The sequence below is a fragment of the Macrosteles quadrilineatus genome, unplaced genomic scaffold (genome assembly GCF_028750875.1).
Source record: "Macrosteles quadrilineatus isolate MER2022 unplaced genomic scaffold, UCM_ALF_1.0 Scaffold_7__1_contigs__length_78375512, whole genome shotgun sequence".
Classification (NCBI taxonomy): domain Eukaryota; kingdom Metazoa; phylum Arthropoda; class Insecta; order Hemiptera; family Cicadellidae; genus Macrosteles; species Macrosteles quadrilineatus.
In genome coordinates this window covers 8,566,584-8,588,270 of record NW_026542600.1, presented here as the reverse complement: position 1 = coordinate 8,588,270, position 21,687 = coordinate 8,566,584, and the positions used below count along the sequence as shown (strand labels likewise).

At 33.0% G+C, this 21,687-nt stretch overlaps 1 protein-coding gene across 1 annotated transcript in view; it reads right to left on the bottom strand.

Annotated features, from left to right (window-relative positions):
- LOC128998601 (uncharacterized) overlaps positions 1-21,687 on the bottom strand; it is a 163,078-nt gene that overhangs the window by 66,316 nt on the left and 75,075 nt on the right. Inside the window, exon 3 of the mRNA XM_054424811.1 lies at positions 18,551-18,706. Within this exon, the coding sequence (XP_054280786.1) occupies positions 18,551-18,706 (156 nt within the window). The remainder of the gene's footprint in view (positions 1-18,550; positions 18,707-21,687) is intronic.

The following is a 21,687-nucleotide window of genomic DNA, read 5'->3' as shown; positions in this document are numbered from 1 at the left end:
TCAACCGGTTAAATTAGAAATCGAAAAAACATGACTCTGACTGGCTTTTACAAAACATCCATTTTCTCAGATTCGTCATTTATGTTGATACGGCCTTTTTGCTTACCACGGCAGTATAGGTATTTAATACAAGGCATAGCCGTGTAAAATATGTAGATTGTATGGCTAGTTAACGATTTATTTATTACAATTTAGTGGCAGGAACCAAGATGTGAACCCAAATTATCCCTGTTATGGATTTGTAATCAAGCCATCGACTAGCAACACGAAATTATACTACAAAGATAACATACAATTACAATTTCAAACAAAGGATGTTTCACTAAACGGATGGCAACACATTTGATACAGTCCCTAGATAAAACCTTGGTACAAAAACCACTCGTCAAATATTCATGTATCTTTACTCCAGCGTCAACTTTCAGATTCATTCGTCAGGGGAAACAAATGTTGTGGTGACATGTCTGAAAAGTGTTTTAATTCTTGAAATGTTTCTGCAATGATATGGAATTTAATTTAACTACCTTTAATTGCTTGCTATACCAAGTGTGCAACTTTACTTGAACCTTAAAATATGAATAAAGTTCATTATACAATATAACTTCTGTTCTTACAAACAAAAATTATTCTGAAAAACTACAAAACACACTTAATTAAACAACGGTCTATTTTGTCTGTTTTGTTGGCAATTCTGAATGATTTAATTAAACTGTGATTATGAATCTAGCATTTTGATTCCATAAGCATCTGTTATGTCTCATCAACCATTGCAGAATCGGTAGCCAACACTTTGGAAAGAAATATAATTTTATAATTTAGTGTACTCTCTAATTAGTTCACTTTACAATTTTCTCATTGAATAAACAATAGGCTACAGCTGACCTATGAAGGTGTCATTTCTAAGTTATTATCCAAAACTCAATACCCAACAGAACACGAGAACATAATTTGGAGTAATGTTGCTTAGGGTTACTAAATTGTGTACAAGAATAACATATGTATGGTAGTTAGAATGTATATATGCATATTTCATAAATATTTTAATCGTTGACATTCATCATTCATTTGATTATTATTCCTTTATTTATTGTTTGTTACGGTTTTTTTTTAATTTATCACTATGGAAGGTTTATTTTGAATTTTGCCAATTAGATTGCTGTCGACGTTATTTGTTAATTATCACCCATATGTTTAGTTTTATTTTCAAAGTTAGTTTTGAATTTTTTTAAAGTACCCTACACTAGCTATTTTACATAAGTTTCTAGACAGCGTTACCATTTTTATTGCAACCCTAATTGAATCATTCATACTTTTATGATGTTCATCGAATTAATTGTTTATTATTGTTTATAATGTTAAGCTTCCATTCATTCAAAGCTAATTTTAATATATTAGTTATGTTGAAGTATCGTTGAAAGTTTTTTGTTTTATTTGTGTAGTCGATTGTAGTTTCAAAATTGTAAATTGCAAATTGTAGTTTCAGTGAAGTAAATGAATGCATGCATGACGGAACAAGACAGTGCATGATGCATACCCCATGCTTGGACAATCATGAATGATTTATGTTTGAGCTTATTTACGTGCATGGACTAGAAGATGAATTAGTTATGGTGTTATTAATTATTTGGATATTCCTAGTCTTGCTTAACCCTCAGCACCCGAGTTAAAACAAGTGCAAATGAGAAAAACCTTTCAGACAAAGATTGTTCTCCAGCCCTGTCCTAAAATGATGACCATTTTGTTAATTACGTCAGAAGAAATCGTAATTTCAAACGTTTTAATGGGTAAGTGATTTGAACATTCAAATTCTTTTTTGTTTGCCGAGGATTGAACCCGTCCCTCGTGCACCGAAGCCATAAGAACTATAAGTAAAATAATTCCTTAATCATAATTGTACGTGTTATTAAATTTATGGAAAGTAAATAAAAATACGTCTGATAACACTTAAAACAAAAAATTACACATACAGTTAACTCATAAGACGGTAAGTATATATACAGTATAAAAGATGAAGAGTGGTGATCGATTTCGATTGGACACTCCAATCGTCATCAGACCCAATAGGCGAGTGACAAGAATCTTGAATGGCGTCCCTACTTATATCCTATTGGCTAGAATCTATCGCTGTATCAACCTAATTAAACCCCCTTCATTGGTAATTTATTTATTTTGGTTCATTTATTGGTGTATATCCTATTGGTGTAGCCAATAGGATATAAATAGGGACGCCATTCAAGATTCAGGTCATTCGCCTATAAGTTCTGATGATGATTGGAGTGTCCAATCGAAATCGATCACTACTCATCATCTTTTATATATTTTTACTGTATAGTAAGTACATCTCTTTTATTTTATTTTAATTAACAGTATAAGTGTAATGTTTCAAGTGTTATTAGATGTACTTTTAATTACTTTCCGTAACCATAAGTTGTAAGTGACAGGTTACCATGTGTATGCATAAGTTACTGTAAAATCTTTAATCGAAATGTAAAAGCCACTAAGGTTTGAATCTTGGAACTGTACCACTATCTTTACAAACATTTAACAATTTATGAAACTTAAATGCCGGATTCGAAAAACAGTTAAATCCGACAATCGCAAACGAAAAATTCGAAGACTCCTTCTTTTTTTTACCATTTTTCTTTTTTTAGCTTACTCCATTATTCAATTTACAGTATTATAAATTCTATCTAAAACACCATTCGTTAAGCAGGGTGAATTAATTGAAAAATTGGTGAATAATTAATAGTGCATGTTTTAATAATGAATGAGTATAATTTAAGTATTGAAATTATACGATATCTGTAACGTTTCCATTTTCTGTAAGGTCAAATTTTAACCTGCTTTGTGACAAGTGCTTTAGAAACGTGCTTTGTGTTTTTTGTGCGTTATTTGTGTGTGTTTTGTGTTTATTTCATACAAGTGTTTCAAAAATAATTTTAGGTTAGAAATAAACAATATTACATGCAATTTTTTTATATTATATGTTTACCGTTACAAGAAAGACGAAATGATTAATATTTAGGATGATCTGTAATGACTCGGTTTATTACTTCCTAGGGATCAAAAATTATTTGCCAATGTTTAATATGTTGAATTAGAAAGTAACATCATTTTCATGTGCGAAAAATATCTACAAAAAAATATATGCATGTGTACATGTAAAAGTGACGAATAAATATCTTATATCTTATCATATCCATGTATCGAAATAAATACACGTTAAAACATATACGAGATGTTTCAAAACACAAAAAAAACACTTGTTTGAGATTTGTTTATAATTTAGTGGAGTATTGAATCACCTGAACTATCATTTGAACTATATTTTAAGCTGTTAAGGTGGTAAATAATTAGGAGACCCGCCACTAAAAAAATATTGAATTTCATCATAATCAACTTCTTTGTTGGCAATAAATTTTCATTTCTTTAACCCGATTGTATTGATCAACCTAGTTAAATCGTAGCAATAAGTAACCAATGTTTGTAAATCAAAATTGACAAAATGTGTGGGAAAGACTACATATAAAATTGTAAATCTCAAAGAGGTTGGGGGAGTGAAAATGAGGCGGAAGGCAGAATGAATATTTCATGGGAGGTTTTGTACAGTCGACAAGAACTGTTCTATCCTGGGACGATATCAAATGAGTTGCCATGTTGAAGGATAAATATTTACTATTTATAACTCTTAAAAGAGATTTTCTGAAATATAAAAAAGGTTGCATGGGAAACCCTCTGAACCAAACTTTAAAGAGAAAAAAACCATGGTATGAGAGAGAGAGAGGAGGAATAACCACGATTATTTAAAAATATTTTACAAAAACAGAATATTAGAAATCTTAAAATATCGTTTTAGCGAATTTCCCATATACGAAATAAGCTATTACCGTAGGTCTCTCGGTAAGACCTGGACCCGGGACCGATTTAATTTTTCCTTTTGATGTCCCTAGAGGCCAAAAACAACTTCCGTTAAAATTCATATACATATGAATGGTAATATATGTGTGTGTCCGTTAGCACGATAACTCTAGCAAAAATGATCCGATTTCGATAAAATTTTGTACAAATGTGTAAACCTACGTTTATTCGAACGAATTCACGCACCAGCATGATCGGACAATGGGAACGGGGTTTTATGGGGGGATTTATGGGGTAAGAATTGGGTTTCCTCTTTTTTGACCCTCAAAACATAAAATTTCTTAATTTCTCTCTAAACCATTTTTAAGAGCTTAAAAAACAAATAATTTAGTATATTGAAGTGTTTTCGTACGGTTATTGGTTAGAGAGAGACAAAAAAAAATAGTAAATTTAAAATTCCCATGTTATTCTTATGGAGAATAAGTTAACTATTGTATTTTGCTTGAAAGGATATATTTAGATCAAATTTGGCAAATCTATTAATGTTTTACTAAGCTATTAATTCATTACTAAAAAACACACTTTATTACCCCTGTAGCAGCAAACCTATGTACGCCTTAAACCTAACGTTATTGAAATAGATTTAATTGAAAATCAAATCAGGCAAATGGAAATTCACTTAGTCTGCAGGTTTGCTTCGTCGGGGGTATTTTTATTTAAACTTATCGATGATCTTTTTTACATTATATACTCATGAGAATTCATTATATACTATATTACATTTATATACATTATTAACATACTGTCTATGCCCATACGATCAAGAATTTTACTAACGTATTTTTCACGCATGATATGTAAACAAAGATTACTGCATGTGTTTGCAATGGTATGAACTATAAATGGCGACCACAAGTATAAAATTTGTCCCATAACACAAAAAACCTGGTTTCAACAGAATAAATTGACCCAAGTTAAACGACGAAAGTATGAAGAGATTTGAGTCAAAGTTTGTATTTGTTAAAGCCACCGCTACGCACTGTGGCTTTTAACAGACTATTTGTGGACATCTGAGTGGATGGTTAAATCAAATGGAATTTATTGTAATTGATGGAAAAGAGCAAACAGTTGATGTAATGTAAAGACTTTTTACTTCCCTTAAATATTTTCTTTAAAAAATTTACTTCTTAGAAAGTTATAATTGAACACAACATTACCGTTTAACTCGATTTACAATTGTTGAAGTTGTTCACTAACCTTTCAAATTTTACCCAACATTGTAATGTAAGCTTGTTTCGATTATTTTATTGTTTCTGGTCAAAATAAATTATTATTTTTATTTTCCATTAAGCTTATAAATAGATTCAATAATTTCTCATTGAGTGTTGTGGATAATTGTAGCAAATTTTTTTCAAATAGGCTTATTTCAAACATGCATTCTACGTGAATATTTAAATTCTGTATTCTCTAAATTGGAATTCTCAAGAAAGAGGGGATGACAAATAGATTTCTGCTTGTTGGTTATAAAAAAGATTACATCTATCGCAATAAGAGCTTATGTTATATAAAAATCGTGCTTTCCTCAATAAGAACCCATATTCGAACTTAAGTGTTCATTAGCTCTATTTTATAAACATTTAGTTTATAATTTAACATCAATTTTGTGACATTTCCTCAATTATATTGATATTGAAATGATATAGAACGTTTGGGCGAAATCTGCACTGAAAAATAAACTCGGGGAGTACAGTGTAGAAAACGCCTGCATTTTACGACAGGCTATATAGAGGCAGAACGCATATTGCCTACCTAGAGCCGTACTGTAAAGTCGGACAAACTATATTTGTGTTCAGTCAATTTGAATAAAAAGTAACTTCACAGTCATATAATTATGATCCATAAAGGTTATTTTATGTAAATGACTACCCTGTTGGCTGTTCAGAAGACTTTTAGTAGTATAACTGTTGACTGCAATTTTGTATAATATTGTTCCACTAACTTCATATTTTATAACTACTGATTACACAGTTGAAAAGGTATGTTAAACGCATTTAAAGGCTGACTGTACTTAAGATAAATTTAACCAATAAGATAAGCTACGGCTAAAATATTCGACACTTTTCTCCGTCCAAACCAATGTAATTTTATGACCACAATCAATAACTTTAGTGAATTTGGCAAAAGATTGTATAATATGTTACCTGCTCACATTAAATGTCTTGAAATACAACAATTTAAATTGACTATTAGAAAGATTTTGTGTGATTTATGTGTGTATAAGGTCAAAGAATTTGTAGAACATATTAAGTAGGTTAATGGATATACTGTGATGAAATTGTATGACGTTGCTATACATGTATTTATAATGTTGATAGCAATAAATGGATTTGATTTGATTTGACTGCTCTGCTATCAATTACAATCCAAACATGACAAAATTGGAGTGTAGACACGATGACAGCAACACAGGTTGTTTTCAAGCGGTTGCAGCCAATAGGGTGTGAGTGGGGGAGGAAAGTAGGGGTAGTTAGGTGAGATTACCATTGATTGTACTGCAGCAAAGGCATAAAACGATCAACCTTAGATAGTGATGACTCGTATCTCCAACCTCATTCCACCAAAACATTCCATAATGTCTGTTAACAACACTAACACATATCTAGCAAGAAAATTGAGGTAGATAAAAAGTTTTGGGGAAATAATTTTGAAATGGAGATTTTTTAGTGAGTTCCCCCTAAAGAGAATAAATAAGTAATAAAATACCTTTATATTAGAGCTTCTCTCAAATACAAATTAACTGTTTTACAGAGTGACTTCGAAATCAATCACCACTATCACCATTTTCACCATTGGTCACCATTTTTCATATGTATTTACCTTCTTATAAAATAAACAGTGTAAATGTAAATATATTTTTACAAGCGATATTTGACGTTTTTTTTAAAACTTTGAGGTAATTTAATAACTTGTACGATGCTAATCAAGAAGTTTTTGATGTACTAACTAAGCATAAATACGACAATTCGATAAAAAAACAAATATTAAATATATGTACAATTATTTTACAGTTTTTGTAAAAATTTTTCTTTTTATTTATTAACGGATACACCATTTTTACATAAAAAAAGAGTGTCTTTGTAACAAATAGTTTCAACATACAGAATGATGTTCAAAAAGTTCTCATTTAGCTATATTATTTTGATATTTTCTTAGTTAGAGGTTATTTGCTCCACTGTGTAGTACAGCATATTTCATAATGTTAGATTACATGCTATTACGTTGGCAGAGCTCAATATCAGTCAGAAAATAGAACTTGTCAATCCGAGTGGAGAGCGGCTCACAAGTACAAAGATCCTTCCTCAAATGCAATATGATTTTGTTATTTTGTACAGCACTCCGACAATTGATTTGCGTTTAATTCATTAAAACCCACTGACGTCTAATGTTGTGACTCTATGTGTTGTTGGGAACCATTTCCTTATCCCTACATCTACAATTAAATACTACACACATCCTAATAGACGCAATATAATATTTTAACTTTGCTGTCAGAGTGGGAGCTTAATCTGATATTAAGAACAGTCATTAAATAATTACATAATTAATTCTTACATTATCGCAGCAGCTTACGGACTATAAAACATGCATTTAAACTACATTTATCGTCATATTCAACGCAAAGTCTTGGGAGGGTCAGAGCGAAAAATGACGTGGCGATTCGGCAGGCACAAATAGTCGACAGACTATTCATGAAACTGTACTGTCCCATTTCTCACATTGCTGTTCGGCACGCCACACGACACGCGACTTTACCACAGATAATCGTTGTGTCAATAACAGTTGGCTACTAAGTACGTTGATTTATATTGGTTAAATCCGTATAGTTCAGTATTACCAACCTAAACAAATAAAGATATTGCCTTAGGATTGTTGGCCGATTTTAAATTGCAGACGTGATCGCAATTTTTTAAATATACAACTCACGATAATGTAGGTGAAACCATTTAACTTCCAAAATAATCCACATAATCAGTTCATGTGTTGGTATTCCTACTTTCCTTTACTCATTGCCGATCAGCTGATATGCATTTTAGTATTGTTGTTTACACGTGTTAGTGGAAGTTAATAGTGAATGAGACACAGCTGGGTTTTCACAAGCTCAATGAGTTTGTGTTGTAAAATACATTAAAATAAAATAATGCCAAAAAACATACGCTATTAAGATTTTAGATGAGATTTTAGTATCTGATAAATCATATTTTATATGATAAATATTTATATATATTTATATATATATTTATACGGTACATAGATCAATAATACAATGCTTAGAATTTTTCAGTGAGATCTATGTAAATGGGAAGTGTTTGAGAGAATCTTTGAGCTATTTTATAAATTCCTACGATTTGGTTCTAAATCGTTAAAATACTAGCAACGCATCACAGTGGTTTAAAATCTTGTAACAAAATGTTAATGTTTCCAACCAAAAGACCTGTGGAAATTTCTCTTCCAATAAACCTGGGCCGATTGTTCTGTAGTGCTTTGTACATTTGCATTGTTACCTTGGAGCTCCTATTGTCTGATTATTCAAGTTTCACTTAGCAAACTTGCTATGCTGGTTAAACTAGATTACTGTGTTAGAAGTTGAGTTAATGCAGTCGATTATTTGTACTCAATTATTTTTCTTCATGACAATTTAATCGATTAGTTAACAAGTATTAGTATTTTGAACGTTTAAAGTTTTATTTAAGGATGTGTTAAAATACAATTGTAAGTGTGTTTATGTTAGTAATATTAGCGTGTATGTTAGTGATGACTAACATAAGATGTTGTGCTATTCAGTTTTAAATCTTAATTCACATCACACTTTTTTTATAAAAACATTTATTGCTAGAACGAAATAAAGCGCATAACATCTTCCAGTGCTACACAAAGTATTAGGAAGCTATAGATAGCCAAGAACATAACCCTAAAACTTGCTGAGAAATTCCATTTGTTAAAGTACGATATGTTGTTACACGCCTCAAATTTTGACAATTATGTATAATCCATCTTTTAATTTCAACAAAGAAACAAAAGAAATATGAATATGGACGGAATAATAATATTAGATATTGTTGTATACATACGATTTAAATTTATACCGGTTAAACCTATACACATGGATTGAAAATAGGTTCAAATCATCGTTATAAAACAGGGATTACATAGGAATATAATGCTGAAATGAAGGGAGTGTTGGGAGAGGAGAGACTGGATATGCGAGGACAGTGTGTGTGCGAGAGAGTGAAAGGGAGGGGAGAGAGAGAGAGAGAGTGAGAGAGAGAGAGAGAGAGAGGGCGAGAGAGAGAGAGAGAGAGAGAGAGAGCGTGCGATGGACATTGGTTTGTTTATTTTCCAGCCGGTTACACTCTCAAACATGGTTGCTAACCATTGACATCGATATAGTTCAACATTTGGAGCCCATAACTCAAACTGACCAATGATTTAAGCCTACCAAGCGCTGGTAAATGATGATTGAACATTTGGTTCCGAATTCATCGATGTTAGCACAAATTAGACTCATTCGATCACGCGTTTCAAACACAAACGATCCATTGAGATTCGACAAATGGTAAACATGTTTTCAAAAATGTGAATATGCTATATAATGTCGGAAAAAAACTAATTGTTTCAACACAATCTTTATAATTTGTTCTGGAAACCATTCAAATTTTTAAGGAAAGGTGTGTTGACATCCACAAAAATTGTGGGAACTCTGTGGATTTTCGCTAATATTGTAGAATATTGTATTTTTAGTTTACTAGGAAAAGGGTTGCATTTAGATAAAAAATAACAAATGTAACGATTTAAACTGTTTTCTTATAATGAGCAACTTACAAATTTTAAAATGTATAAATTATGTATTGGGATTAAATTTAACATGAATTGATACAAAGAATTAGCAAGATTGGTGTTTGTATCATGTAAATAGGAAAATGGTTTTAATTTATACACAAAACAACCACTAGAAGCTCATATACGCCTTTAATTACCTTTAGCAGCAACTATTCAAAGAAATGAAAAATGCTTTAGAGTTGATCACTTTCCTTTACCAAATATTTGTAACGGTTTTGTTTTTGACATTATTGTAGATTTATATGATTATGATAATATGAATGGAACTATATTATATGAATGATGGTTATAACAAAATATTTTTCTTAATAGACTGAACACCATTAATAGCATTACCGTAAAAAAATTTATTTTTAAAATGGGCTGAACACCCTCAATTAAAATTATCGTAAAAACAAAATGTTTTAAAACGAGGCTGAACATCTTTGATACAAATGATCGCAAAACAAAATGTTTTGAAATAGGCTGAACACCCTTGATAAAAATGATCGTTAAAAAAATGTTTTGAAATAGGCTGAACACCCTTGATCGTTAAACAAAATGTTTTACAACGAGGCTGAACGAACATCCTTGATACAAATGATCGTTAAACTAAATGTTTTGAAATAGGCTGAACACCCTTGATACAAATGATCGTTAAAAAATGTTTTGAAATAGGCTGAACACCTTTGATACAAATGATCGTTAAACAAAATGTTTTACAATGAGGCTGAACGAACATCCTTGATACAAATGATCGTTAAACAAAATGTTTTGAAATAGGCTGAACACCCTAGACACAAAAGCTCGTTAAACAAAATGTTTTGAAATAGGCTGAACACCCTTAATACAAATGATCGTTAAACAAAATGTTTTGAAATAGGCTGAACACCCTTGAAATAAATGATCGTTAAACAAAATGTTTTGAAATAGGATGAACACCCTTAATTCAAATTATTGTAAAAAAATGTTTTAAAACGAGGCTAAACATCCTTGATTCAAATTATCGTAAAAACAAAATGTTTTACAATGAGGCTTAACATTCTTGATGATAATGATCGTGAAAACAAAATGTTTTAGAACGAGGCTGAACATCCTTGATGATAATGATCGTAAAAACAAAATGTTTTAGAACGAGGCTGAACATCCTTGATGATAATGATCGTGAAAACAAAATGTTTTAGAACGAGGCTGAACATCCTTGATGATAATGATTGTGAAAAAAAATGTTTTAAAATAGGCTGAACATCCTTGATGATAATGATCGTAAAAACAAAATGTTTTAGAACGAGGCTGAACATCCTTGATTCAATTTATCGTAAGAAATGTGTAAAAATACGCTGAATACCTTTGATTAAAATAGAATCGACGTTGGATTAAAAATGTTGTGGTAAAACAAAATGATATCAAAATAGGCTGAACATACTTGGTAAAAACTATCGTAAAAAGATGTTTTCGTTTAGTGGATCATTTGACGACGTATGTCCGGTTTGCCGTCCATCATTTTGATAGATGACTCTGAGAAGGGATTCACTTCATTCGATTGGTTTCAAACGTCTCTTCTATCCTATGAACACGGTTGCTATTTACTAAATCTTGGTTGAAAACTGTAATCATTTTAATTCCATAATTTTCATTTTATTTTACAAGCATAAAAAACACTGAGCATAAAAAAACATTGAGCATAAAAAACATTTAGCATAAACATTTCCGATGTTAGCTTTTCAAACCAGCCTAGTTTGTATTTTTTTGTAATATGTACTCTATGTTAAATAAAAAAATTAAAATAATTTGTGATTTAGCATTGACACAATTAAAATGTAGGTACTGATCTATGTTGATTCAACTTTTCCATTTAAATGCGTATAGGAACTTGATCAATGTAAGGAGCATTTTGTTACTTGTTCTACATGAAATATTTTTTGTGCTGAAGACAGGTGATGGTAAAAATGATTGTAAATTATGATCACTGCAGAGTGTTCAGTAAACTAAATTTACTATCGCATAATCCAATCTACCCACTTTTACTTTTTGTCTAGCTCACGAAAATAATACCCTTCTTGCCTGGTTTCAGAAGACTGCACTGAAGTTCATATACAAGCTATTAAAAGTTTACCACAAGGTTGAACAGTTGTCAGGAATAGGGTAATCTGATTTTAAATTCTTCAAACTTATTAAAACAGTTTTCAGTATGTAAAGCCTAAATATTTAGAGGAATCAGTATTTTAGACATAAAGTAAGCGTGCACAGAACTCGACAAGATTGCCTATTGCATACACGAAAGTAAAAACAGAGAAAACATAACTCAGTACTTTGGGCCAAACATTGCTTAGCCACCTATATATAATTACATATATCCTACGTAAAATGTATATTTAACCTTTAACTATTTTAATGTTTATAAATTCATTTTTGTTGTATATTTTCACAAGAAATATAATGTAAGAGAGTTATTCTTTGATGCACTTTTACAATGAAACATATTATGCATTTCTTCCATTTCGTTACTCTATCTAAAATGCGTCCCCTAAAAATAGGTGGAGCATAATTTGGAAAGTTTCAATATAGTGAGACATTAGAATTTTGAGTATTTGTGTTGGGACACTTTTTATATCCCTGAAAGTCAGTTACGAAAAATCTAATGTGGTTGCGACTGAGAGCGTTCCCAATAAAGCTCAAAGGAGACCTATGAAAACGTGCCTGAGAAATGAAATTTGCTAAAATTCTAAGGTTGGATTTGTAGAAACCCTCTGTAATCTTCCTAATGGAAGGGACACAATCTAGCAATTTGGGGTTGCGTGAGTAGGGTGCGTGTAGGTTTGCCATTTGGTGTTTAAGGCAAGCCAGGTTTTTTGGAATTATAACCATTATTAAATAAAAGTTGTTCCTGTTATAGTGAGTTAATTCTACGACATTTAGAGAATTTAAGATTGAAGGTAAAATTACCCAGAAATTGCCCACTGGGTATGGATAAACTTTCTAAAATTAGAACTTTACAAAAATGGAGACATTTTGTAAAAGTTACTAGGGATTATTTAAAATTTGATGGTGTGAACTTATTGTGGTAAAAATATAAAATAACTAACATCTTACACTTGAAAATTGTTTAAATTTTTGTATCAACCACTTTAAGAAATAAACACAAAAAAATCAATACAAGTTTTCATGTTATAACTGAAAACTTTTGACACCAAAGTATCGACGTACTTTATCAACTATACACAGCATTTAAGAAGAAAATTGACCTAGTTTATAAAAAAATAATCCTGATGAATTCTTCATTTCAGTTGATATATATATATTACCTAACTAAACTGAGTTTAAAAGTTTCAACAATAAAAAAAAAACAATAATACAAATTTTAATTAGTTGGTGCTTACTATGTGCTATTCGTTATTTAAATATTCATAAAATTAATAACAACTAAAATTAATAACAACTAAAACAATAATGGTAACCAATCTTACTATAATTACAAGTTTAATATATTTAGAGTTTCTTTGTAGTGTCAATGATTAAAATACGACTTGATTTGACTGTAAATTAAACAATTAAATATTGTGAATTTTTTTATTACAATATAAACATGTATATTCAGATTCAGCATATTTAAAAAATATTGATTGCAAAGAACATAACCCTTGATGTGGAAAAAGTTTTGATATACTGTTAATTCTTTTTCTTTTAAGCATTTCTTTTAATATACTTATTACGAATCACAATGGTAATTGTGGTTGATAATCAAGTTCTGTAGTAAACGACATTAAAAATAGAATGTTTAATCAAGCAAATCCGTACTTGTTCAGGGGAACGAGCAAGAGCAAAAAAAATAAATAAAAAATAAAACGTATAGAAAAAATAATAAGAATTGTCAAAAAGCTCTGATTAAATTTACAAGGAGTAAATTATTGAAGACTATCACTAATCTATCGCATCATCTCATATTCTAACACAGTAATCTAGTTTAACCAGCATAGCAAGTTTGCTAAGTGAAACTTGAATAATCAGACAATAGGAGCTCCAAGGTAACAATGCAAATGTACAAAGCACTACAGAACAATCGGACCAGGTTTATTGGAAGAGAAATTTCCACAGCTCTTTTCGATTGCAATTCTTAACCTTTTGTTACAAGGTTATTTTAACCCACTGAGAATAAAATTAGCACGCTAATATTGTTAAGATTAGATAAAGTTGTGTGAATGTGGATGTTGGAAAATTTTAAACTTTCGAATTTCTTAAACTCAATGTGGATGATTTTGGAAAGTAGCAATGCACTGTTTATAGTATGTGTTATGGAACCTGTTTCCTTACCCTCCGTATACCGGAACGAGTCCTTGGAGGCTAGCGGCCGTCTTGGATAATTTCAAACAGCTGCCGAAGAGTTATTTATCGTCCAAAAATATGTTTTCAAACACCAAAGTGATTATTTTAAATATCTAGTATACTGTGAGATTATAAATGCTCTTTGCAGTTTTTAATTGTTCTCCAAGGGAGTCCATGGAAGCTAAAGGCCATCTTGGATTTGCCCACTTTAAGAGCAATGTTAATTTTGTTCATTTCAAACAGCCGCTGTAGAGTTATTTACCATCTCAAAATATTTTTTTTTAACACCAGAGTGATTTTAATTTAAATATCTAGTAAACTGTAAGATTAGACATTTTCTTTGTGGGTCTTTAATGGTAGAACGTCTAGGCTCCAAGGACTCTTAAACCATTGGCCAGTCCACAGGTAACCGACCAAGATACAGGTTCCATCATACAAACTATAGGCACTAAGAGTGATGTAAACCTATTTAATTTCAGAGTGAATCCTCCCACTTCCTCCGAACTTCCTACGCAAGGATCTAGTCCAGAAAACAGCTGTTTGCCACCAGCTTAGTCAAATGGGGTTTCATTACGTACTACTGTACTGTAATGCGCTTTTACCGGACACCGACCAGCTGATTATATTTGGCAATGAGTGGTTATAAACAAAGAAATAACCTCTACGTACGAGTAGACAGTACTCACTGCATAGATTTATTTAGACACTGCATAGATTTAAGTAGTGATTGTTAGTCGTTTAGTTAGTAGGAATATGTCAGGATTTGTACAAATTTGTATTGTTAAGTTAGCTTAGTAGTATGACGTAAAATTTCGTACGTCACTCGTCCAAAATGTGTGTACCGGACTCGTATGGTAATCCCGCACTCGACTTCGTCTCGCACGAGAACGACCACACTCTTCCGGTAAACACCTATTTTCAGGACTTGTACCGTAATATACTATTACTGTTATTATCATTCAATCATGATGATTTACGTGTAGCATTATGTATAAACTCCGAGGAGTGGCTGATCTAAAAATAAAGGCAGCACTTCGTCCCTGAGGACCCGGGTTAAATCTTGTCAATGACCATTGGATTTATACTATATACAAAATTCTTAAAGTTCCCCCTAAAATTAAAATAAGTAACCTTCAAGTACTGTAAACTACTAAACTAATACTAAACTATGGGTCTCTTATGGTGGTGAGAACTGCATAAGAATGAAATTATCTTTCTCCTTCAGAGAAAGATAACATATTTATGTTCTCAGATAAGAACAAATTTGTATTTATATAAGTGGGCCTAGAACTTAGGACAGACTCTAAAAATCCTAGAGCAGAACAATATAATAAAGTTATATCACCCTAATATATACGAGAACCAGATTGTGCTACAAAAACTATAGTGTGTTGTTCATATTTTGATTTATTTAACTTCCAATCAGTCATCAAGTTTATTACCTTCAACATTTAATTTGTCAATTGGTTAAGACTATATCACAGGTTATCGTTTGTTCCTCCCTGTTACAACGATATAATCATAGATTTAAGGAACTGTGTTTCAAATCGGAATAAGTAAAAAAAAATAAAAAAAAATACAATTGCACAATTCCATGGCCCTGAAGACTATTATTGCTGTTACTTGCATTCTTTTCACGCACCAATAATTTTTCATTTCCAACTGAGATGTGGTGTGAAATGGAAACAGAAATTCGCTGAAAACATTTTTCAATATTTTTCATCATTCTAAATTCCTATTAAATTCACTAAAATATATTTTAGTGGGTAAGAGTTTTTGGAAACAATTATACTATTCACAACTTTTGTCAAATTCTGATTACAGTAATCTGTATTAATAATCCGTTAAAAATAATCTAAATATCTTTCGAATCTGTAACTATCTATATTTATTGTAGACTAAAATGAAATCGTATCTTTAACATAACTTACAAAATCAATGAAAACCCAAACAAAAACAATAAAGCAATCTATTACAATCAGTAGATTGACAGATCGTATTAATTATTGAACATTTGACTGTAATGTTAAGCTAATTGAATTCTAGAGCATTACCGGCATGTATATAATCATACTGATTTGATACATATTACTTTCTTTCTTGTAACAACATTTTAAACTTGTATTCTCTTTGTTCGTGTCATCGGTAGCATTCTGTGTTAAATGTCCACGAAAATATTTAAGGGAAATCACTCCAAATCTAATAATATTTGTGGATGTGTGTGGCATCGAACCCACCAACTATGATTAGGCTTATCATTAGTCTGGCAACAACTAACCCAATTACTGAAAAACACATATTAACAGATCGAACGATAACTATTATTCGATAAAGTTGTTTACCAAATATACCGAACAAGTCCCGGTCTTTCCCACAAAACAGCATAAACAAATCAAAATAAAATCCTGGAGAGAAAATAATGGCACAATCTGTAGTCAAGTTGTATTCAGCCTGGATTAAGTAGTTACGAAACAGGCGTTTAAGCTCTATTTAGACGACCACGAGAAGTTTACTTTGTTCGTGTAACTTTGAGATTATATGCACAAGTATGACAGAGTTAATAAAGCAAATAAAAGAGGTTTTATACAAGGAATCGCCCTCGACTCATGGTTATAACAAAAATTGACTAACCTTGAAATTGAAGTGTAACTTGGGTAATGTTAAACTTGTTTAAAAATTGGACTGAAAATATCTGTTATGGTAGTTAGTAGGCAGTGAATTTTAAATACGCTGCTTAAGCCTCATTCTCTCATATGAGTATATCATTGGTGTACATCATTGTGTACATTGTAGTACATCATTGGTGTGATTGGGTTTGTGATTTTGATCGTCAACCATTGCAATAGTAAGTAAACATATTATTGTAATCATTAGTTTACTTTGATAAAGGTTTTTACTTTTTATGTTAACATATTTAATACAGTAGAAGAGAATTTAAACGTTATTGAGTGCACAGGTGTGCTGCGATTGGGGTTTAATATATTTGGTATTATCTAAAAGTAAAATAGTTTTCTGTGCTGCGTTCTGTGGAAATATTGTGGCACTATCCCAAATCATGACTAATACAGAATGTCGTGATTATTCAAACTAACAGTTGGTGAAAATTAACATCTGCTTTTAAATTATATTTATTTGTAAACATTGTAGTTCCAAAAGTCTAACATTGGCCCACTTAAAACCCTCTGGGGCGGAGCCCTTTTGACGGATCTGCTCCAAACTCCACACAAACCATTCTTGAATAATGCTTAATAATGTCTGAAAGTTTCATTACAATCTGTCGAGCGGTTTCGGAGTCCATAAGGTACATACATATATACATACATACATAGTTCCTCTTTTATAGATATAGATAACCATTATGTACCATTTGCTTTTTTCGACTTGATATTTCATAAACAACCTACTGTTGTATTTTTTAGTGCATTTTATTTTATTACTATAGATCGTATTGCTATACATTGCAAACACTAGGTATCTTAAAAAATGTTTATAATTACCCTTTATAGTTAAAATATACTTAAAATTGCTATTTTTATGATTACCATTATTTTATTAGGTACTTTTTTGTCATGTATTATTTATATTTAACTATGTTCACAGTATATTTATTATTATTTTATTTCAATCGTATTAAAGTAACTATTTAAAAATTTACAATAAATTATAAAACGGTTCATACAGTAATAGGACATATTTTGCAACCATTACAGGTATAGAGAATAGAATCACAATCTAGTACCTCAGCTAAATTTAAACCTGACAGTCAAGTTATCGGTGGCAGAAACGGAGTACGGATCGAAGATCGTTATCGGACAGGGCTAAAAAAATGTCAGGATTCGTCAGGAGGCCCAAAAGCTGTGTTGAGCTCATCAGGAGAATCGTCGAGCTGGGGAAAGTGGATGCGGAGAATGGTAACGGAATTATTTGTGTCGTGGGACTTCATAGTGATATGAATTGGTGACATAAGGATAAATCTTAGGGGTCCTTACTAAGTTTTTAAGAGGTTATGGACGGATGTGCAGCATAAATAAGCTTGGAAGTTTGGAAGGTAATAACCTAATTCCCCCGATAGGTAAAGAGGTTATTCTATCTCCTCTCCGCTAATCCCATCTGATCCCATGACAACGGATCTCACTCCGAACGTTCTATGAAACTCACCACGTCAAATGCTTTGGTTAACTTCAGCCCTCACTTTTCGGCTCACCATAGAAGAAGTATGGTACACTTGGGGTCTACCACTAGTTTGGTGTCTAGGGCAAAGTCCAACACCACCCCTTCATGTACTACAACACTACCGGTGGAGGAAGACCCTGTCCCCTTTGCGATTGGAATTTCCGCACAGTGCTCGCCGTTCGGACTCTTCCTTGCTCGTCACAAGTATATTTCCAGCACAAAATACCAGCACAGAAACCGCATGCTGTCCCATAAGCTTGCTTCCTCTGTACCTTACTTAACTCTCCTTCTACAGATTTCAGTATATGATAGTACTCACCTATGCCGCACTTGTCGATGTGATTGGTGGCGGTGAGATGAGGCAGGCACTGACACGACTTGAGGGTCGTGTCGCACACGGATCCTCTGAACCCACACTCCTTAGTGTCGTCACATCGGTCGCCAAACTTCTTGTTTCCTCGCCCTTCCATTGACTCTGAAACAGAAAGATGTTATGTCAGAAGAAGTACACAGATATCGCACAGCGTGCACAAACCACAATTTGTCATGAGGAAATGACTTGATCAGCATTGATCGTGGTGAAGTTGTATGGCATAGATAAAATTTGTTACTACACTGTTCGATGCATATAGACTTGCTACTGTCTAACCTAGTAGAATTGTTGTAGGGAAGAATGAAAACGCTTTTAGGGCAAAGTGTTTCGAACGACTTAAATTTGAGTGGATATGTCGGGATTTGACCCAATTCTCCCGCTATGAAGTGCGAGACTCTAACCACTAGGCTGGCAATAAAACCAACTTCTGTGATAATTTCAACCAGTCGTCTGGCCCTATCTGAAACTTGAAGAAACTTGCTTAAATACTATATTGGCCAAACCGGAAGTGTTTGAGCAAGGAAGCTATTTAATTCATTTGGACTCGGGCTCAATGACTGGCGTGACTACCGAAATCAATAGTCGATCTTTCATACATGTGTTTACTGTCTTGTAAATAGTTATAGTGCACCCAATTAATGGTCTTGCTAGCGAGACAAGCCCTGGAATGGAATCCACAGGGAAATATAAGAAGAGGGAGACCAAGAACCACGTGGAGGCGGACTGTGGAGAAGGAGTTACAGAGTTAAAGCATGACATGGGCTAGGACAAAGGAGCTGGCCAACCAAAGGGACCGCTGGAGTGTGTTCGTCGAGGCCCTATGCTCCCCCAGGAGCGCAAGGACATGAGCAAGTCAATTAATTGTAATTAAAATACTCGATTGGAGATAGGAATAGGGTTTACTTTCGTCCACGTAGTAGAGATTTTTGGGTAGGGGACGAGTGGTTAAAATGCTCGCTTTTAAATCTAAAGGTCACTGGTTCGACTCCAAGCGTGATCATTACCAGACCTAGATGTCATTTGTCATTGCACCATTAACTAATGAGGCTATCTAACAAAAAGGTAGACGTTAGATATTAAAAAGACTTGGGTTTGGGCTATTCCCTTACAAAAAGTGCTGATGGCGTGGCCACGGTAATAAAACAATAAGGAATATATTTTTGCCAGCCTTTCGAATTAGTCAAAAATGAACCATATATCGAAGCAGTTTTGAAAACTTTATCACTGAAATTAGGCCTATGGATGGTCCTAAAGCGGTTTTGGAAGCTTTTGCAACAAGGGTGCAGAAAAAATCACTATCTGGAACATTCGTTGTCGTGAAGTTCCAGTCCATGGAGCTGAAACGCTACTGGACTGAGGCTGTTAAGACTATGGCCTTTCCAGCCAGGTTATGGTAAAGACGTGTAAATAACGAGAAAGAGTAATAACGAATTGCAATCCTGCCGCTGTCACTGGTTAAGGTAAGGCTGTTGTTTTTGAGAAAGCATGGTTGTGGGAGTGGTTCAAGGTTTGTCGGGTTGTTGTAGTTGGGTTGAGTGGTGTGAGTTTATTAATTTATGGATTTATTACTTTTCACACCAATCTAGCTTACAAAATACAGGGTGATACAGGGGTTCACCCCCAAATATTTGAAGTACCAAAAAGTAAACTCCTACAAATGACACACGAATGTCAGGTCATCGACATGCAGAGTGAGTCACTCTCGTAGCATGTCAGTCGCCCACCAAGCTCAAACTTACAAGATCGATATACAGTAACTTTTTTATTGTTCCAGGTGCAAGCGTGATTCACGCTCATAACGCTGTGTCCAGTCACAGCCAGAGCGACCAGGTCGTGACGCGTGACCGAAGTAGCGTGTCAGCAAGAGCGTGACCCATCGATTCGGCCGGCGTCTTCCTTCTTCTTGTCCGAGGAAGGATTTAAAATTCTCAACCTAGCATTCCCTGGAGTAATTGGAAGTAATAAGTCTTTGTGATTCGACGTTGGGTAAAACAAGTGGTGGTTGTTATACCTTCACGACTTCCTTTCGGTGTTTTGTAATCGTTACTCCACTATGCTCAACCAACATGTCATATTTGTATCATTACCAAGCGTCACGTTCCTTTTAGACGTGACAAAGGAAATTGACTGGTTTTTATTTCTACTCTGAAGCCTTTACTCACACGTATTTTGCTGTAAATCGAGTCTAGTTGGGGTAACTTTGAATGGTACACCAGTTAACTTCAGAGACGCCAGTTAACGCGTCCGACCATGAAGAAGTCAAATCAAATCAAATCAAATCAAATCATCTTTATTTTTGCACAGAAAAAACTGTATAATAGCGTCACAAGAATATATAATAAAACTAAATTATAAATGCTATTAGAACTAAAACGTAACTAAACAGTATCTTAATTCGATCGGCAACTTAAAAAATCTTTCACAGTGTAGGGAGCTTGTTCCAAGAGTATGCGTTTGACCGCTCTCCCAAATTTGTCTTTGTCTTGCTCCACTTTCAGGGGTTCAGGCAACACATTGAAAAACCTGATGCTATTATAAAATAGGTGTCTCTCAAAGAAACTTGTCCTGTGCTTAGGTAGCTTAATATTGTTTTTTTGTCTGAGAGTGTACTGCATTGAATGGAACTGCGGTTGATATAGATGATAATTTCTTTTTAAAAACGATAGACAACTGAGTATGTATATGGATGGAAATGTGAGGATATTGTATTCCTTGAAGAGAGGCTTGCAAGAAGTACGACGGGATATTCTGAAGGCTGCTCTTAGGGCTTTTTTCTGAAGACGGAAGACAAACTTTGTTCGTACGCTCTCACAGCCCCAAACTGCCACCAAATACGACAATAATGGGTAAATCAGTCCATAATAGGCACTCAAGGTTACAGGAGAATCGGTAAACCTCGAAAGACCTCTGATCACAAAAATTCCTGTGCTAATTCTTCTGGATATGAGCTCTATATGGTCATGAAAGTTGAGCTGTCTGTCTAAAACCAAACCAAGAAACTTAGCATTGCTGCAAGAAGAGATCTCTTCGTCACCTATCAAAACAGTCAGTGGGACTTGCTTTTTTGAGCTGTTAATATGTTA